Source organism: Chiloscyllium punctatum, chromosome 15 (genome assembly GCF_047496795.1).
Source record: "Chiloscyllium punctatum isolate Juve2018m chromosome 15, sChiPun1.3, whole genome shotgun sequence".
Lineage (NCBI taxonomy): Eukaryota > Metazoa > Chordata > Chondrichthyes > Orectolobiformes > Hemiscylliidae > Chiloscyllium > Chiloscyllium punctatum.
Window position 1 is genome coordinate 67,849,992 of NC_092753.1, and position 16,016 is coordinate 67,866,007.

At 39.9% G+C, this 16,016-nt stretch overlaps 1 protein-coding gene across 2 annotated transcripts in view; it reads right to left on the minus strand.

Moving 5' to 3' along the window:
• Nucleotides 1–16,016, minus strand: part of LOC140486357 (E3 ubiquitin-protein ligase DZIP3-like) — a 135,906-nt gene that overhangs the window by 16,882 nt on the left and 103,008 nt on the right. For both annotated transcript variants that reach the window (XM_072585389.1, XM_072585388.1), the window contains exons 19-21: nucleotides 11,463–11,566; nucleotides 9,735–9,825; nucleotides 3,156–3,263 (exon numbers count right to left, since the gene is read on the minus strand). In XM_072585389.1, the coding sequence (XP_072441490.1) occupies nucleotides 3,156–3,263; nucleotides 9,735–9,825; nucleotides 11,463–11,566 (303 nt within the window). The remainder of the gene's footprint in view (nucleotides 1–3,155; nucleotides 3,264–9,734; nucleotides 9,826–11,462; nucleotides 11,567–16,016) is intronic.

Here is a 16,016-nt window from a genome sequence, read left to right on the forward strand (position 1 = left end):
AGGGTAGCAGAAAGCTTTGGGCCAGCTGGTTTGACGCCTGTCGTAGGTAAGATGTTGGAATCGATCAATAAAGAAATTGTAAATGAACACTTAGAAAAACGCAACATTATCAGGAAGAGTCAGCATAATTTTCTGAAAGGGAAATCATGTTTGACCAATTTACTGGAGTTTTTGAAGGGATTACGCATACTGTGTGTAAAGTGGAGACTATAGATTTACTGCATTTTGTTTTCCATAAGGCATTTGATAAGGTGCTCCATCAAAGGTTAATGTGGAAAACAAAAGCTTGTGGTATATGGCGTAATATTAACATTGATAGAAGATTGGCTGGCTGGCAGAAAACAAAGAGTATGCACAGATGGGTATTTATCTAATTGTCACGCTGTGGCAAGTAGAGACCCATAGAGGTCTGTGCTGGGGTCTCAACATTTTACAATTTATATCAATGAATTTGATAGCAGGAACAAAGGCATGGTAGCTAAATTTGTGGACAGCACCAACATAGGTAAGAAAGTATGTTGTGAAAAAGACTTAAGATGGACATAGCTCAGTTGTATAAGTGGGTTAAAAAAAAACTGGGGGATGAATATAGTATGGGAAAAAGTGAAGCTGCGCACTTTAACAGAAAAATGATGAAGCAGAATATCGTTAAATTGGGAAGAACAGCAGGATTCTGAAGTGTAGACAGATTTAGGTATTCTGGTGCACGAGTCACAAGAAGTTGGGTTGCAACAACAGCACATAATCAAGAAAGCTAACAAGATGCTATGTTTTATTACAAGGGGAACTGAGCATGAAAGTAAGTGTGTTAAACTTTGGTATTACAGTGCATTTTTGAGACCACATCTTAGACATTGTGTGTAGTTTGGCCTCCTTATTTAAGGAAAAATGTAAATGCATTGAGGAAGTTTACAGGAGGTTTACTTAACTGATACTTAGGATGAGTGAAGCTTATAAGATCTTGACTGATCTTGACAAGTTTGATATGGAAAGGAACTGACTTTGTGAGTTAATGTCCAAAATGTTGACTCTTCAGCTCCTTGGATGCTGCCTGACCTGCTGTGTTTTCCAGTGCCACCCTTTTCGACTTTGTGGGCAACATTTTAAAATTAGTCATAGCTGCTTCAGGTCCGAGATGAAGACAAGTTATTTAGAGTCATAGAGTCATAAAGATGTACAGCATGGAAACAGACTCTTCGGTCCAACCTATCCATGCTGACCACATATCCCAACGCAATCTAGCCCCACATGCCTCCAAACCTTTCCTATTTAAAAACCCATCCAAATGCCTCTTAAATGTTGCAACTGTAACAGCCTCCACCACTTCCTCTGGCAGCTCATTCTATACATGTACCACCCTCTGAGTGAAAAGGTTGCCCCTTCGGTCTCTTTTATATCTTTCCCCTCTCACCCTAAACCTATGCCCTCTAGTTCTGGACTCCCCGACCCCAGTGAAGAGACTTTGTCTATTTACCCTATCCATGCCCCTCATGATTTTGTAAACCTCTAAGGTCACCCCTCAGCCTCCGACGCTCCAGGGAAGACAGCCCCAGCCTGTCTAGCCTCTCCGTATAACTCAAATCCTCCAACTCTGGCAACATCCTTGTAAATCTTTTCTGAACCCTTTCAAATTTCACAACATACTTCCGATAGGAAGGAGACCAGAATTGCACGCAATATTCCAACAGAGGCCTAACCAATGTCCTGTACAGCCGCCACATGACCTCCCAACTCCTATGCTCAATACTCTGACCAATAAAGGAAAGCATACCAAACGCCTTCTTCACTATCCTATCTACTTGCGACTCCACTTTCAAGGAGCTATGAACCTGGGTTATGTAACTCTGCATCAGAAGATAATTTTAAGACGGAGGTACATAGAGTCTTTTTAGGCAGGTCAATCAAAGGTTATCGGGAGCAAATGGGAATGTGGCATTCGGAATACAAACAGATCAGCCAATGATCTTACTGAATTGAGGAGCAGACTTGAGTGATTGAATGGTTCCCAGTTCACATGCTTGTGATGCCTCACTTGTACTGGAATCGATTGTTGGGCACTATAATGGGCCTCAACTGTGCACATCTATGTGTACGATAGAGAAAATGCTGCATCACTGAAGTTTTAAAAGCCTGAGAATATTGAAATGGGAAGCTACCAGTTGTCCCTGTTATCCAAAAATTGTCAGCCATCCAAACACCAACGTCAGCATAAACCACCACTTTTAGGAAAAGCGAGTGAAAGTAAAGTAGGAAAAGCCGAAAGTAAACTCTGGAAGAATTCTGATTACACGGTTTTAGGATTCTCTCTGAACTCAGTGGCATTTCCTTCTTTCATTGTGATAGTTGAGCTCTCCAAATATAGTGACACATTTTCAAAAACTGCAATAGTTTGAAATGTCGTCAATATATTTCCTTTAGTTCCCCTTTAATCAATCAAAGTTAGTATCTACCTTAAACACAAATATAACCCATCAAACCAAAACCATTAAGAATTAATACACAACTGTGAGGTTCTGAATTGAAAAAAAAATGCATAGAAATCTTTAATTTGAATGTCAAAAAAATTTAACTTTGCTAAAAGATGTGGCTACAATTAAAATGAACATCGCAGAATAGTTCCTGTACATTCCCATGCATTCCTTTTAAACAGACTTTAGGCAAATACAATGAGGGAAAAAATCTGGATGCAGATATTTTGTTATGTAGGTTGAAGACAAACTTTGGATGGATTTAACTTGAACCCATACTCCAGTAACACAAATGTTAAAAATATATGATTACATTTGTTTCCTTCTGTTTAAGTGCTAAATAGAAATTACAATATTTCTTTCTATCTCATCCTGTTCCTATGTTCCCAACAGTATTGTTTGCTCTTGATATATCTGTACAGATTGTCTACAATATAACATTAAGTATCCAAATATCCAGATTCTTCAGCACAGAGAAAACAATCTACTTACCAGCAGGGTCAAGGACAGAGAGTTCATCAGCACCCAATAGGGGTGTGGTGTGGGACTTCAGGGGGTGTGCTTGAGTCAGGGGTGGGGCTGCTGTGCTTGGATCAAGGAAGACGCACTGTACTCAGCTGAATGGTCAGGGAGTCTAGGCATAGAGCAGTACTAAAACCTGTGATTGCTGACCCTGCCCCTGCTTACCAGAACATGCAAAGCAAGTGAGGTCGGTGGTTCAGGATTGCTGAGTGTAGGCAGATTACTCAGTTTGGCTCCATTTTTGATCAGATAGATGTGGCTATTGAAGTTTATCTAAATGGTGAACAAAAAGAAAATCCAATTATTAATCACTTGTTCCTTTATTTCACGTCATGGATCATCATAAGTGAGTACATGCACTGTTCAGTGTGCCAGTCTTACCCTTAAAGTCTTAGGAAGGTTTCAGATCTGATCTTACTATGTATTGAATTAACTAACCGATTCCAGCTGGTGATAGTGAGAGCAATAACAGAATCAATTCTATTGACCCTGAGACAGGAAGGGAAATAGACAAGCTCCATTAAGTAGAAATAGATAGGATAAAATTGTAAAAAATAGAAGGCCTTATGGCCCCTGGTTTGCTTTGCCATTCAATAAGATCATGGATCATCCCATACAACTCCACGTTTCCATCCTATCCCCATATCCTCGATTCCTGCAGTATCCAAAAACATCAATAAATCTCAGACATGAATTCATTCAACGACTGAGTACCCACAGCTCTGTGAGGTAAAGAATTCCAAATATTCACAACCTTTTAAATGAAGACATTTATCCTCAACAATGTGAAATGGCCATGTCCTTAATCTGATTTAATTGCTCATGGGGTTACAATCTGCAGCCAGGACAACCAGCCCCTCAACATTTACTGCGTAAAGCCTTCCAAACATTTTATACAAGATCATATTTCATTGTTTGAAAACTGAGAGACTGTAAGCCCATGCTGTAAAGTCTCTTGTCAAAGGACAACATTCTTATTCTAACAAATCAATGTAATGAACCTTCACTGCACTCCATCTAACGCAACTACGTTGTTCCAAAATGTTGCTAATTACCAGGGCCTGGGCTTCTTAGCAGAACGAATTACATACATGAGCAGAGGTTAACTTCACCCTCAAAGGAAAATTCAATCATGGAGGTGCTGTGAGAGGAATGGACAGTATCTCTGAAGAGGTAAAAACAATGACTGCAGATGCTGGAAACCAGATTCTGGATTAATGGTGCTGGAAAAGCACTGTGCTTTTGCCCGAAACGTTGATTTCGCTGCTCCTTGGATGCTGCCTGAACTGCTGTGCTCTTCCAGCACCACTAATCCAGTATCTCTGAAGAGCTGCTTCTCCAATCATTGGATGGTTCTTTCCTGTACTTGCTGTTGGTAGAACCAGCCTGTCATTGGAGAAGCAGTGAGAAAGTACAAAGTGTGGTGAAGGATCACAATGTTCTGAGAGGGGCAAGTGTGTGGTCCGGAGAAGTGGCATTAGAGAAGTGCAGGTTGGTGAACTTGGCAGGGAAACAGAGAGGGATGGATACACTGGTTTGGGGTGTGGGGAGAATGATGGGTGGAGATGGAGTGAGGGAAAGAGAGACAGAGGTAGCAAGGGTCAGGCATGGGAGAGAGGGAGAGGAAGATGTGAAGGGTTAGAATATCAGAGCAGGAGTTTGAGATAGATGGGCAAGAAAGAGAGGATGGCTGCAGCGATGAGGGAAGAGAGAGAGGGATAGACTAAAAGAATGTTAAGATATAGGAGCAGAATGAGGCCTTTTGACTTTTCAAGTCTGTTCTGCCATTCAATCATGATTGATATGTTTTTCAACCCCATTCTTCTGCCTTCGCCTTGTAACCCTTGATCTCTTTATTAATCAAGAACTATTGTATCTTGGTCTTAAATACACTCAGTGACTTCTGCAGCAATAAGTTCCACGGATTCACCACTCTAGCTGAAGAAGTTCTTCCTCATCTCAGTTCGAAAGGGTAATCCCTTCACTCTAAGTCTGTGCCTTTAAGTCCTAGTCACTTCTACTAGTGGAAACATCTCCTCCACTTCCATTCTATCTAGGCCTCTTAGTATTACGTTTCAATGAGATACCCATCATCCTTCTAAATTTTCTGCCATTTTCCCATAACCTTTTGTTCCCTTACTGATTAAAAATCTCTATCTCCGCCTTGGATATGCTTATTGCCCTTTACTTTAAGATTATGCACTCTCATCCTAGACTCTGTCACAATGAGTAACAACTTTCTACCCTGTCACGTCATCTAAGAACCTTGTATGTTTCAATAAGATCACCTCTTGTTCTTCTATAATCCAATGAGTACAGACCCAATCTTCTCAAGGTTTCCTCAAGACAGTCTCTCTATACCTAGTATCAGCCTCATGAATCTTCTCTGCACTGTTTCCAATGCCAGTATATTTTTCCTTCGATGAGGGGCTCAAAATAGGATGTAAGTTTGCTCGCTGAGCGACAAGGTTCGTATTCATACATTTCGTCGCCATACTAGGTAACATCATCAGTTAGCCTCCGGTGAAGCACTGGTGTTATGACCTGCTTTCTATTTATGTGTTTAGGTTTCCTTGGGTCGGTGATGTCATTTCCTGCTCTTTTTCTCAGAGGCTGGTAAATGGCGTCCAAGTTGAGGTGTTTGTTGATAGAGTTCTGGTTGAAATGTCATGCTTCTAGAAATTCTCATGCGTGTCTCTGTTTGGCTTGTCCTAGGCTGGATGTGTTGTCCCAGTCGAAGTGGTGTCCTTCCTCATCTGTATGTAAGGATACTAGTGAGAGTGGATCATGTCTTTCTGCGGCAAGTTGATGTTCATGTATCCTGGTGGCTCATTTTCTGCCTGTTTGTCCAATGTAGTGTTTGTTACAGTCCTTGCATGGTATTTTGTAAATTACATTAGTTTTGCTTGTTGTCTGTATAGGGTCTTTCGAGTTCATTAGCTGCTGTTTTAGTGTGTTAGTGGGTTTGTGAGCTACTATGATGTCAAGACTTCTGCGTAGTCTTGCAGTCATTTCCAACAACGCAAACTGCCATTCCTAGATGTCACTGTAGAGCAAATAGCGAATAGGGAAGTTCAAACCAGTGTCTGCAGGAAAACAACAACTACGGACCAAATACTGAACTACAGAAGCGATCATCCCAGCCACCACAAACGAAGCTGCATCAGAACATTACTTTGATGAGCCACCACACACTGCAGCACAGAGCAACTACACAGAGCAGAGGAAAATCACCTATACAGCATATTCAAAAAGAATGGGTACCCAATGAATACAGTCTACGGATTTCTCAGCAACAAACCCAAACAAGCAGACAAAACACAGCCAGAAACCCTAGCCACTCTTCCCTACATCAAAGACATCTCAAAAATGACTGCCAGACTGCTCAGACCACTTGGCATCATGGTAGCCCACACACCCACCAACACACTAAAACAGCAGCTAATGAACTTTAGAGGTGCTAAACAGACAACAAGTGAAACAAATATCATTTACAAATTACCATGCAAGGATTGTAACAAACACTATATTGGACAAACAGACAGAAAACTAGCTACCAGGATAAATGAACATCAATTAGCCACAAAACAAAATGACCCACTATCACCAGCAAGCAAACTTACATCCAGAACCTCAACCTGAGCTACAAATCTTCTCAAAAAGAGCTCAAATTTGTTCACAGTATTCATCTATGGTCTGCTTAGTGCCTTGTACAGTTAGAACAAGACTTCCCTACATTTATACACCATTCCCTTTAAAAAAAAGACTAAAATTCCATTTGCCTTCTTTATTTCTCCAGCTCCTCCTTGGATGCTAGCATTTTGTGCTTTATGGATGAGGACTCCCAAATCCCTCTGATCTATTTCTTTTTACAGTCTTTCTCCATTTAAATACTATTTAGTTCCTTTATTCTTCCTGCAATAGTGCATAAAATCACATTTCCCCACGTTTAGATTCCCTACAGTGTGGAAGCAGGCCCATCGGCCCAACCAGTCCACAGTGACCCTCTGAAGAGTAACCCCAGACCTATTTCCCTCTGACTAATGCACCAACCACTATGGGACTAATGCACCAACCATTATGGGTAATTTAGCATGGCCAATTCACCTGATCTGCACATCTTTGGACTGTGGGAGGAAACTGGAGTACCCGGACGAGACCCAGGCAGACACGGGGAGAATGTGCAAACTCCACACAAACAGTCGCCTGAGGCTGGAATCGAACCTAGGAGCCTGGTGCTGTGAGGCAGCAGTGCTAACCACTGAGCCACCGTGCCGCCCCTATTCCATCTGCTAAATTTCTGCCTATTCACTTAATGTGTCTATAACCTTGTCGTGTCATTCATAAATTGGCTGTAGTACGTTCACATTTCTCATCATCAAATCTTTAACATATATCTGGCCCCAGCACTGATCCCTGTGGTCCACCACTTGTCGCAGGTCAGCGTTCTGAAAAAGCTCCACTTATTCCAACTCTCTGTCTTCTATTAGTTAGCCAATTCTCTATTCATGTTAATATACTATCTGCAAAACCATTTATTCTTCCTTATTAAGTAGCCTAATGTATAGTGCCTTGGGTATGGGGGTGGGAGAGATGATAACTGCAGAAATTGGTGGAGAAAAGAGAGAAGGGAGATTACGGAGGTAGAGAAAGCTATTGGTATCAGGGGCTACAGGGTAATAGAAAGAGGCAGGTAGGCTGCAGAGCTTGTGGCGGGGGCGCGTGGTAGAGGTACGTAGTTTGCAAGGGTTGGGGTGGCTGTGGAGTTGAAAGGAAGCGACATGACAATCTGCAAAGATGTGGGGAGAGGGTAGTGCAGGAATGAAGGAGGAAGAGAAAGGGGTGGGAGTGAGAGCGGGCAGCTGCAGGACTAGGGATAGGGGTCAGGAAAACAGAGAGAGGAAGCTGCAGGGTTGGGGGTAAGGAAACAAAAAAGGGGTGGGAAGGAGAACGAGATAATGGGAGATAATGTAGCGGGGAGTGCAAATGATAGCTAGACGAAGAGGTTGCATGTATTAGGGTAGCAAAGAGGGAGAGAAGGTTGAACTGAAAGAGAAAGGAAGTCCGCAAAGGCAGGGAGAGAGTGAGGCTGTAAAGGTTAGAGGGGTGAAAGCCAGAGGGAGAGAAAGAGGGCAAGGGTAGAGGAGTGTGGAGAGAGAGAAATGGAGGCTGAAGGTGGAAGAGGGAAGCTTGAGTCGGTGGGAGGTTGCAAAAGAGTGGTGAGAGAGGGATGGAGGCTGCAAAATAAACGTGAGAGAAGATGGAGGCAGCAAAAGAAAGTGAACAGTGAATAAATGTCTACTGAGGTAAACAGAAGCCACGACGACCACAACAGAGGTAATGAATTCCTTTCAAATGAATGTGGAATCTTTAGCTATCAGCTGCATATGTTTAGGAATGAGTATAATGTAGTGGATTCTTTTTTAAAAAACATAATTATACTGTTAAATTTAAATATGAGATGCAGTGAAAAGGGTAGTGATTGCCTGATTAAAATCTTTCAGCTATGTGTTTATAGGATGGAAACACATTTTCTTTGAGTCCACCAGTCTGTGAAAGGTGCGTTTTGGATAATTGTTTTTCTTTGCGTTCATAAGTGCATTAGTTATTTTGAAAAATCTTTTGGTGCTAACATATGCCTTTTGTCTTGTGCTGATTTAAACTGCATTTGTTTTCCTAATGGTCTGATGTATCTGCAATGGTTGCTTATATTCACATTTTAATTACATCAGAAATACATTCTTGTCCCTTTGTTATTTGCTTGAAAAGGCTTACTAAATGGTCTTGGATGCAAGTTATTTGTTATGTACATTAATATCAAATGAGAAAAAAAACACCAAAGTAGTAGGAGCTCACAATGTGACAGTATTGGAAAATTGTTTGGTAACTTACATAAATGCATAACAGCAAGGGACTATTTTGATTTGAGGTCATCAAATTAAGCTAAACTTAGTTTTGACAAAAATCTTAACAGCAGGTTCCTAGCATCGCAGGACACAGAAGAAAGCTATTCATCCCTTGTCCTTTTTGTGAGCTCTTTCAATTAGTCTCCGGCTATATCCTTGTTGCCTCATAATATGGTTTTGTTGATGTCCAATTTTCCCTATCTATGGTGTGGAAATAGGAGAGGTTATGTGGAGTGAAAGAATCAAGATTATGCTCCTCAAAGGCTCAGCTGAAATATTTTGAAAGCAGTGCCATACAACTTTGGTATGGAGTGAATTTAATTGGCAATCAAGGCATTCAAATGTAAACAAATACTTAGCTGATTCAAGACAAATGGTAGACAGTAGGAAGCTATTCAGAGTGCCAGAAAATGGACAATGGAATCCCGCAAAGGTCATATCTGGAACTACAGTCATTCACAATTTATATTACCAATGGAAACTTTGGTATCAAAGGCTCAAAGCTCTAAGTTTGCTGATGATGCCAAATGGAGAGGGGCAGTTAGTAGTGAGAAGGATTGCTGCAAATTTACAAACTGGGCATACCATTGAGTTTCAAAACCGTTGTGTAAGAGTATTATATTTGGGAAAGAAATTTGAGTCTGTATTTGACCGAGTTTTTGCTTAAATTGTCACAAGGATGCCACAACAACATGAGATTTTTCATAAAAGGAATAAGATATTAAAATAAGGATGACATTATACAGTCTACTAATGATACAGTTATTAATTTGCTTTAACCTTTAAAATATTCAATTATCATAAAAGCAAAGAAAATGATTATCAATACTTCCCATACCTTTGTGTATTCAATTTTGTTTCTGAGATCAGCAGCAACATTTTCCCACTTGTTTATAGCAGCCCGAACCTGTGATGGGTCAGCGAACTGTCTGCAATGAAGTAGGCATGTCTATGAAGTAAACATGTCTTCATGTACTGTACTTAATTTTTTAAATGCCCAGAACCAAGCCCATAGTACCACGAATCACTCAGCTACAGAGGGGAGGTAGAAGGAGCAAGAAGAACGTAAAAGCAAAGTTATACAGAATTCCATAGTCAGGGGATGAGACAAGCATTTCTGTCATAGTAAAAGTGATTCCAGGATGGTATGTTGCCTTTCTGTACCAGAATCAAGGATGTTACAGAGCAGCTGCAGGACATCCTTCTTGGGGGAGGAAAATCATGTAGAAGCCATGGTCCACATTGGTACCAACAATGTAAGTTCGATGAGGGATAAGGGACCTGAAAATAAATTTTACGAAGGAGGGAAGGAAATTAAAAAGCAACACCTATCCAATATGGGAATCAATGTCAAAACAGGAGGTGACGGGAGAACTGGTGCAGAAGGGAGGGCATTATATTTCTGAGGAATTGGGACTAGTTCTGGGGAAGGTGGGAACTGTGCAAGCTGGACGGTGACATCTTAATAGGCCTGAGGCTGATACGTCTGCAGCAATATTTGCTAGTGCTGTAGTTTAACTAGTTTTTCAGGAGATGGGAACAACAAGTCAAGAAGATGCTCAAGAGGATATAAGTCAGAAGAAGCAAAGACAAACACCAAATCTGGAATAAAGTCTAAAAGTCAAAATCAAGGGCACTCTACCTGAATGTATGCAGCACTTGCAACAAATTAGAAGATCTAATGGCACAGATAGAGATACATGGGTATAATCTCATTCCCATTGCAGAAGTATGGCTGCATGGTGACCAGGACTTGGAACTGAACATTCAAAGATATTTGACATTTAGAAAGGGCAGACAAAGGGACTTTGCTCAGTCATTGATTCTACTCAAGGCTAAGATAACTAGATATTTGAATGCAAAAGTAAGTTGATGAGAAGGTGAAAGTTATGGTTGAAAATGAGCCATTAATGTATAAAATGGCAAAGCAGGTTTGAGGGGACAGTGGCCGACACCTGACCTTAGTTCTTATGCTCTTAAAGATAACATGCCAGAAGTGTTATGAAAGGCAGTTTGGTAAAGACAGGAAAAAAGGTGTCCTATGGCTAAAACACACCTCAGATCTTTTTTAAACAAATTATGTTTTAAGTCCTATTTGAGTCTTCCTTTGCAAAACTACCAAATCCAAGGTTACCTTGGATTGCACTAGGAAAACATGTTCCACATACAGCTAAAGCCTACAATGGAACTACAAAAGAAATTATACTTTTGAGCAGCCAAATTTAAAAGTATGCTTGTCAGAAATTTTGGGAGTTCAGTTTAAACTTTTATTTGTTAGCTTGATGCCAGCACAGCCGATGGAATTTATGAGAAATAGATTAATCGTGTTATTTGCAATAATAAGTCTATAATTTTGAGTTAAATAAAGACATATAGATGTACAGCATGGAAACAGACCCTTCAGACCAACTCGTCCATGTCGACCAGATACCCTAAATTAATCCCAGTCCCATTTGCCAGCACCTGGCCGATATCTCTCTAAACCCTTCCCAATCACATACCCATCCAAATGCCTTTTAACAGCAGTCAGATTACAATGAATTAATTAAAGTCAAAACAATTATACCTCCTCATCTCATCTGCAAGCATTCTCAGCTGGTGTTCTGCCTCCAGCAAGGCATCCTCTAGGTTCCTGAGTAAGAAATCCCTGCGCATTTCTAGCAAAAGACTCTGTAACAGAAACATAACCATTCCTTTAGTTCCAAATAGTTTTTAGTAAAGAACATCATTAAAAATCACAGCCAGGGAATCAACAGGGATACTAGTTACCCCGATAAATATTAAAATATTCCAGAAAGCATTTCTATGACTGTAAAAGGCTTTTGTCAATATGGCCTTTTAAAAGAAAAGTTCTTAATGATCAGCAGTCAGAAAAGAAAAGCAGTGAATGATTGGGAAAGGTGGGGAGGAGATGGGAGGGCTCGTTGAGAAAACTATAGGTTGGGGAAGAAATGGGTGTCAGGAGAGAGTCTGACTGCTGGAAATGTTAACAAAATAGCTTGATGGATACTCATGTTCTTTTCACCCATACACAGTAACAGAAAGGTAGTTAGTGATTTAATCCACAAATTCTTGTCACCTTTCAACTGGCAAGATTCCTGTGAGATGCACTGGATTTGGATTTCAAATTTCGACAATTTAGAATTCTCACACTGAACTCAAATATACCTGTTTCCTGGGAATTAAAATGACCTATGTAACTATGACCATCTTTTTAATTTTAACCTAGCTTATTATGTGAATATATATCAACATCAATCACTCATTTTTCTCAAGGTCTTGTGGTGATTCCACAAGTAAACAACATTGCTAAACTGTGATGTTCGACAAGTATTCGTGATTAAAGAAATGAAATCGATATACAAAGGAAATTGACAACACCAACAACTTATATTTGCATAATACATTTAACATAATAAAATACTTCAAGGTGCTCTCAGGAACAAAAAGTAACATTGAGTTGCAAATATAGATAGCAGATCAGAAGGTGAAAGGTTTTAACATAGAGGCATGTTTTAAAGGTTGTCTAAAATGTGAAATGTGAAATATAAAGGCAAAGGCGTTTAAGAAGGGAATTCCAGATCTTAGGCCCCAGGCCAATGTAGGTACAGCCACCCTATGATGGAGTGATCAAAACTGAAGATGATCAAGACACCAGAGTTCGAGGAACAGAGTCATACAGCATGGAAACCCTTTAGTTCAAGCCTACTTAATCCCAAAGTAGTCTACGCTTGGCCCATAGATCTTCAAACATTTCTTATTCCTGTACTTATCTAAATTTCTTTTAAACATTGTAACTTTACCGGCATCCACCACTTCCTTTGGGATTTCATTGTACACACAAACCACTCCCTGTGTAAAAAAATTGTACCTGATGGCTTTTCAAAATCTTTCTTCTGACACCTAAAAATATAATCTCCAGTCTAGAAATCCTCCAACCTAGGGAAAAGACACCTGCCATTTACTTGATCTAAACCCCTCATGATTTTATAAACTTCTTAAGGTCACCCCTTAACATCTTGCACTCCAGAGAGAAAAGTCCCAGCCTATCTAGCCTCTCTTTATAACTCAAACCCTTCATTCCTGGCAACATCCTGGTAAATCTCTTTTGAACCCTCTCCAGCTTAATAATATCTTTTCTATAACAGGGTGACCAGAACTGGGCACAGTATTCCAGAAGAGGTATCTTAGTATCTTAAGAGAAGTCTTAGTGGCAGTTGTAGGGGCTTGAGGAAGTTACAGAGGCAAGGAGGGATGAAGCCATGAAAGGATTTGAAATGAGAATCAAAACTTGAAAATCAAGATGATGCTTGACAAAAAAACCAATGTAAGTCAGCAAGCGATAGGTGAATGGGACCTGGTACTGGGTGATGTCAATTTTTCGGAGGGAAGTGAGACCAGCTAGGAGTATATTGAAATGGTTGAATGTAATGAAGGTTTCAGCTGGTTAAGAAGGAGGAATTGATTACCTTAGTCACAGTCATGTTATATCAAAGAGTACCAGAGATGAAGCCAGACTAGGGCAAAATAAAATGGTCTCTGCAGACATCTGCTTATAATTACATACTGACAAGATTGGAAGTTGAATAATGAACGGTATCTGTGTATAAAAAAAAACTTTTTCTATAATCGTTTGTTCTGTTTTAGCCTCAGACACTCCCTATGTTCACGCGTAAAAATGATCATGAACCTGCACTTAAGTTTTCTGTGGCCGATCCTCACGACAGGTACTGTTATATGGGCAGAAACATGATTCAACATGGAGTTATGGGAAAAATGGCCACAGGTTTGGGTGAGGACAATACTTTCTAAGGACCTTGGAGAAGAAAGAACAATTAGAGGGGGAGTTTGGAGGTTTACAAGAACTATGACGTTAATGTTTTTTTTTGAAGAAAAATAAGGTGCCGCACAGAAGACTACTGAGTAAGATAAGGGCACATGGTGTTAGAGACAAGGCACAAGCATGGACAGAAGTCTGGATGTCTGGCAGAAAGCAGAGAATGGGGATAAAAAAGTCTTTCTCAGGATGACAGCTGGTGACAAGTGGTGTTCCACAAAGCTCAGTGTTGGGACAATTTTTCACTATATACATTAACGATCTAGATGAAGGAACTGCTAAGTTCTGGCTAAGTTTGTAGATGTTACAAAGATAGGGAGAGGAACAGGTAGCATTGAGGATGCAGCAGAAGGATTTAGACAGGTTAGGAGAGTGGGCAAAGAAGTGGCAGATGAAGTACATCGTGGGAAAATGCACTTTGGTGGGAAGAAGAGAGGCATGGACTATTTTCTAAATGGGGAGAAAATTCTGAAGTCTGAAGTGTAAAGAGACTTGGGAGTTCTAGTGCAGGATTCTCTCAAGGTAAACTTGTAGGTTGAGTCAGTTGTTAGGAAGGCAAATGCAATGATGGCATTTACTTTGAGAGGACTTGAATATAAAAGCAGGGATGTACTTCTGAGGCTCTATAAGGTGCTGGTCAGACCACAATTGGAGTAGTGTGCACAGTTTTGGGCCCCATATCTCAGGAAGGGTATACTGGCCCTGCAGCATGTTCAGAGGAGGTTCACGAGAATAGCTGAATGGCCTAACTTCTGCTCTTATTTCTTACTGTCTGAAAAGAATGATAATGACAGGTTTGAAGGGGAGACGGAAAATGCTGGAAGGGTTAGAACTGTTAACAATATTGACAAACAAGGGGAATAGGAGAGGAAATTGGTTGGCTATCAGTTTAATGGGAAGAGAGTCATGGAAGTAGGATTTGAGTGTCATAGCTAAAAAAAGCTTACAGTGGATATGAAGAGGTATTTTGATTTGATTTATTATTGTCACATGTACCGAGATACAGTGAAAAGTATTGTTTTGTATGCTTACCAGACAAATCTTACCTTACATAAGTACATCACGGTAATAGAACAGAATGCAGAATACATTACAGCTATAGAGAAGGTGCAGAGAAAGATCAACTCTAAAGTATGACAGGATCACTATTAAGTCTGATAACATTGAGGAAGAAACTATTCCTGAATCTGTTGGCACATGAACAGAAACTATAGAAAGTCAACTGAGGACTTCAGACGAAGTTTGGTTTGGTGGATTAGTGAAAAGAAACGGAAGTGACAGAGGCAACTGATTAGATTGTCTCAATTTTAATGCTTAAGTATTATTTGAGCTCCTCATATTTATTATTGGAGGTGACAGTGAATGATATGGGCAATGGGCCTTAATAAGATCATTTGCAGTAAATTAGAGAAGGGTTATCTTTGCATTTCCGGATGGTAAGGAATGGTGAGCATTCTTAGTAGACTAAAATAGGAGTCGAAAATGCTAAAACAATATCAGAATTATAATCTAAAATTTTAATCAACAGTTCTGGAGAAATATTTGCAGAAATCAAGACAGTACTTTAAGTGTATATTATGGTAGTTTTGAAATAATAGTGATAAAATGATTTCTTCCATTCTGAAAAGGATTCCAGCAAATCTTTCAAATCATAGTTAATTCCTTTCAAACTAACATTCTATTTTGACGTACAACGGAGGACATAACCCTAATCATAAGTTTTTATCTAAGATGTTACAATCCCTGTACAGACTTGTAACTTTTAAAAACAATTTTGAACTTTGAGTTAATAGCTTAAAGAATGACATATGAGGATTTCATATTTTGAACAGTTTACTGAAAATATGACTGAAAACACTATTGTTGAAACACCATTGTTGTTGGCAATTTGTACTTTAAACCACAGAGTAGACTACCTGGATTCTTATTAGCCTAATTGTAAAAAATCTTTTCTGTAGGCAACTCAGTTTTTTCTAATCAATTCTGCGTTTCCTGCCTCAGCCAGTAACTTGCCTATTTAGAACTGTATGAGCAAGTTTTACAAACTTGCTGTCAAACCAAGCTGGGCAACCTTTTTAGCTTCATTTGAATTCCCCAGGAATTTGCTTTTCAATTTGAATATAAACTTCGACCCTGAATTCCTGCATTGTGAACCACAACCTTTTAATTTCTATGTATTACCCCCTCTGCCAGGTCCAGGCAGATTCCAAACACGGAGATAGTCTGTGACATTCTAAGTAAGCACATAACCTGACCTTTACATTGTCGACCCTCTGAACATGA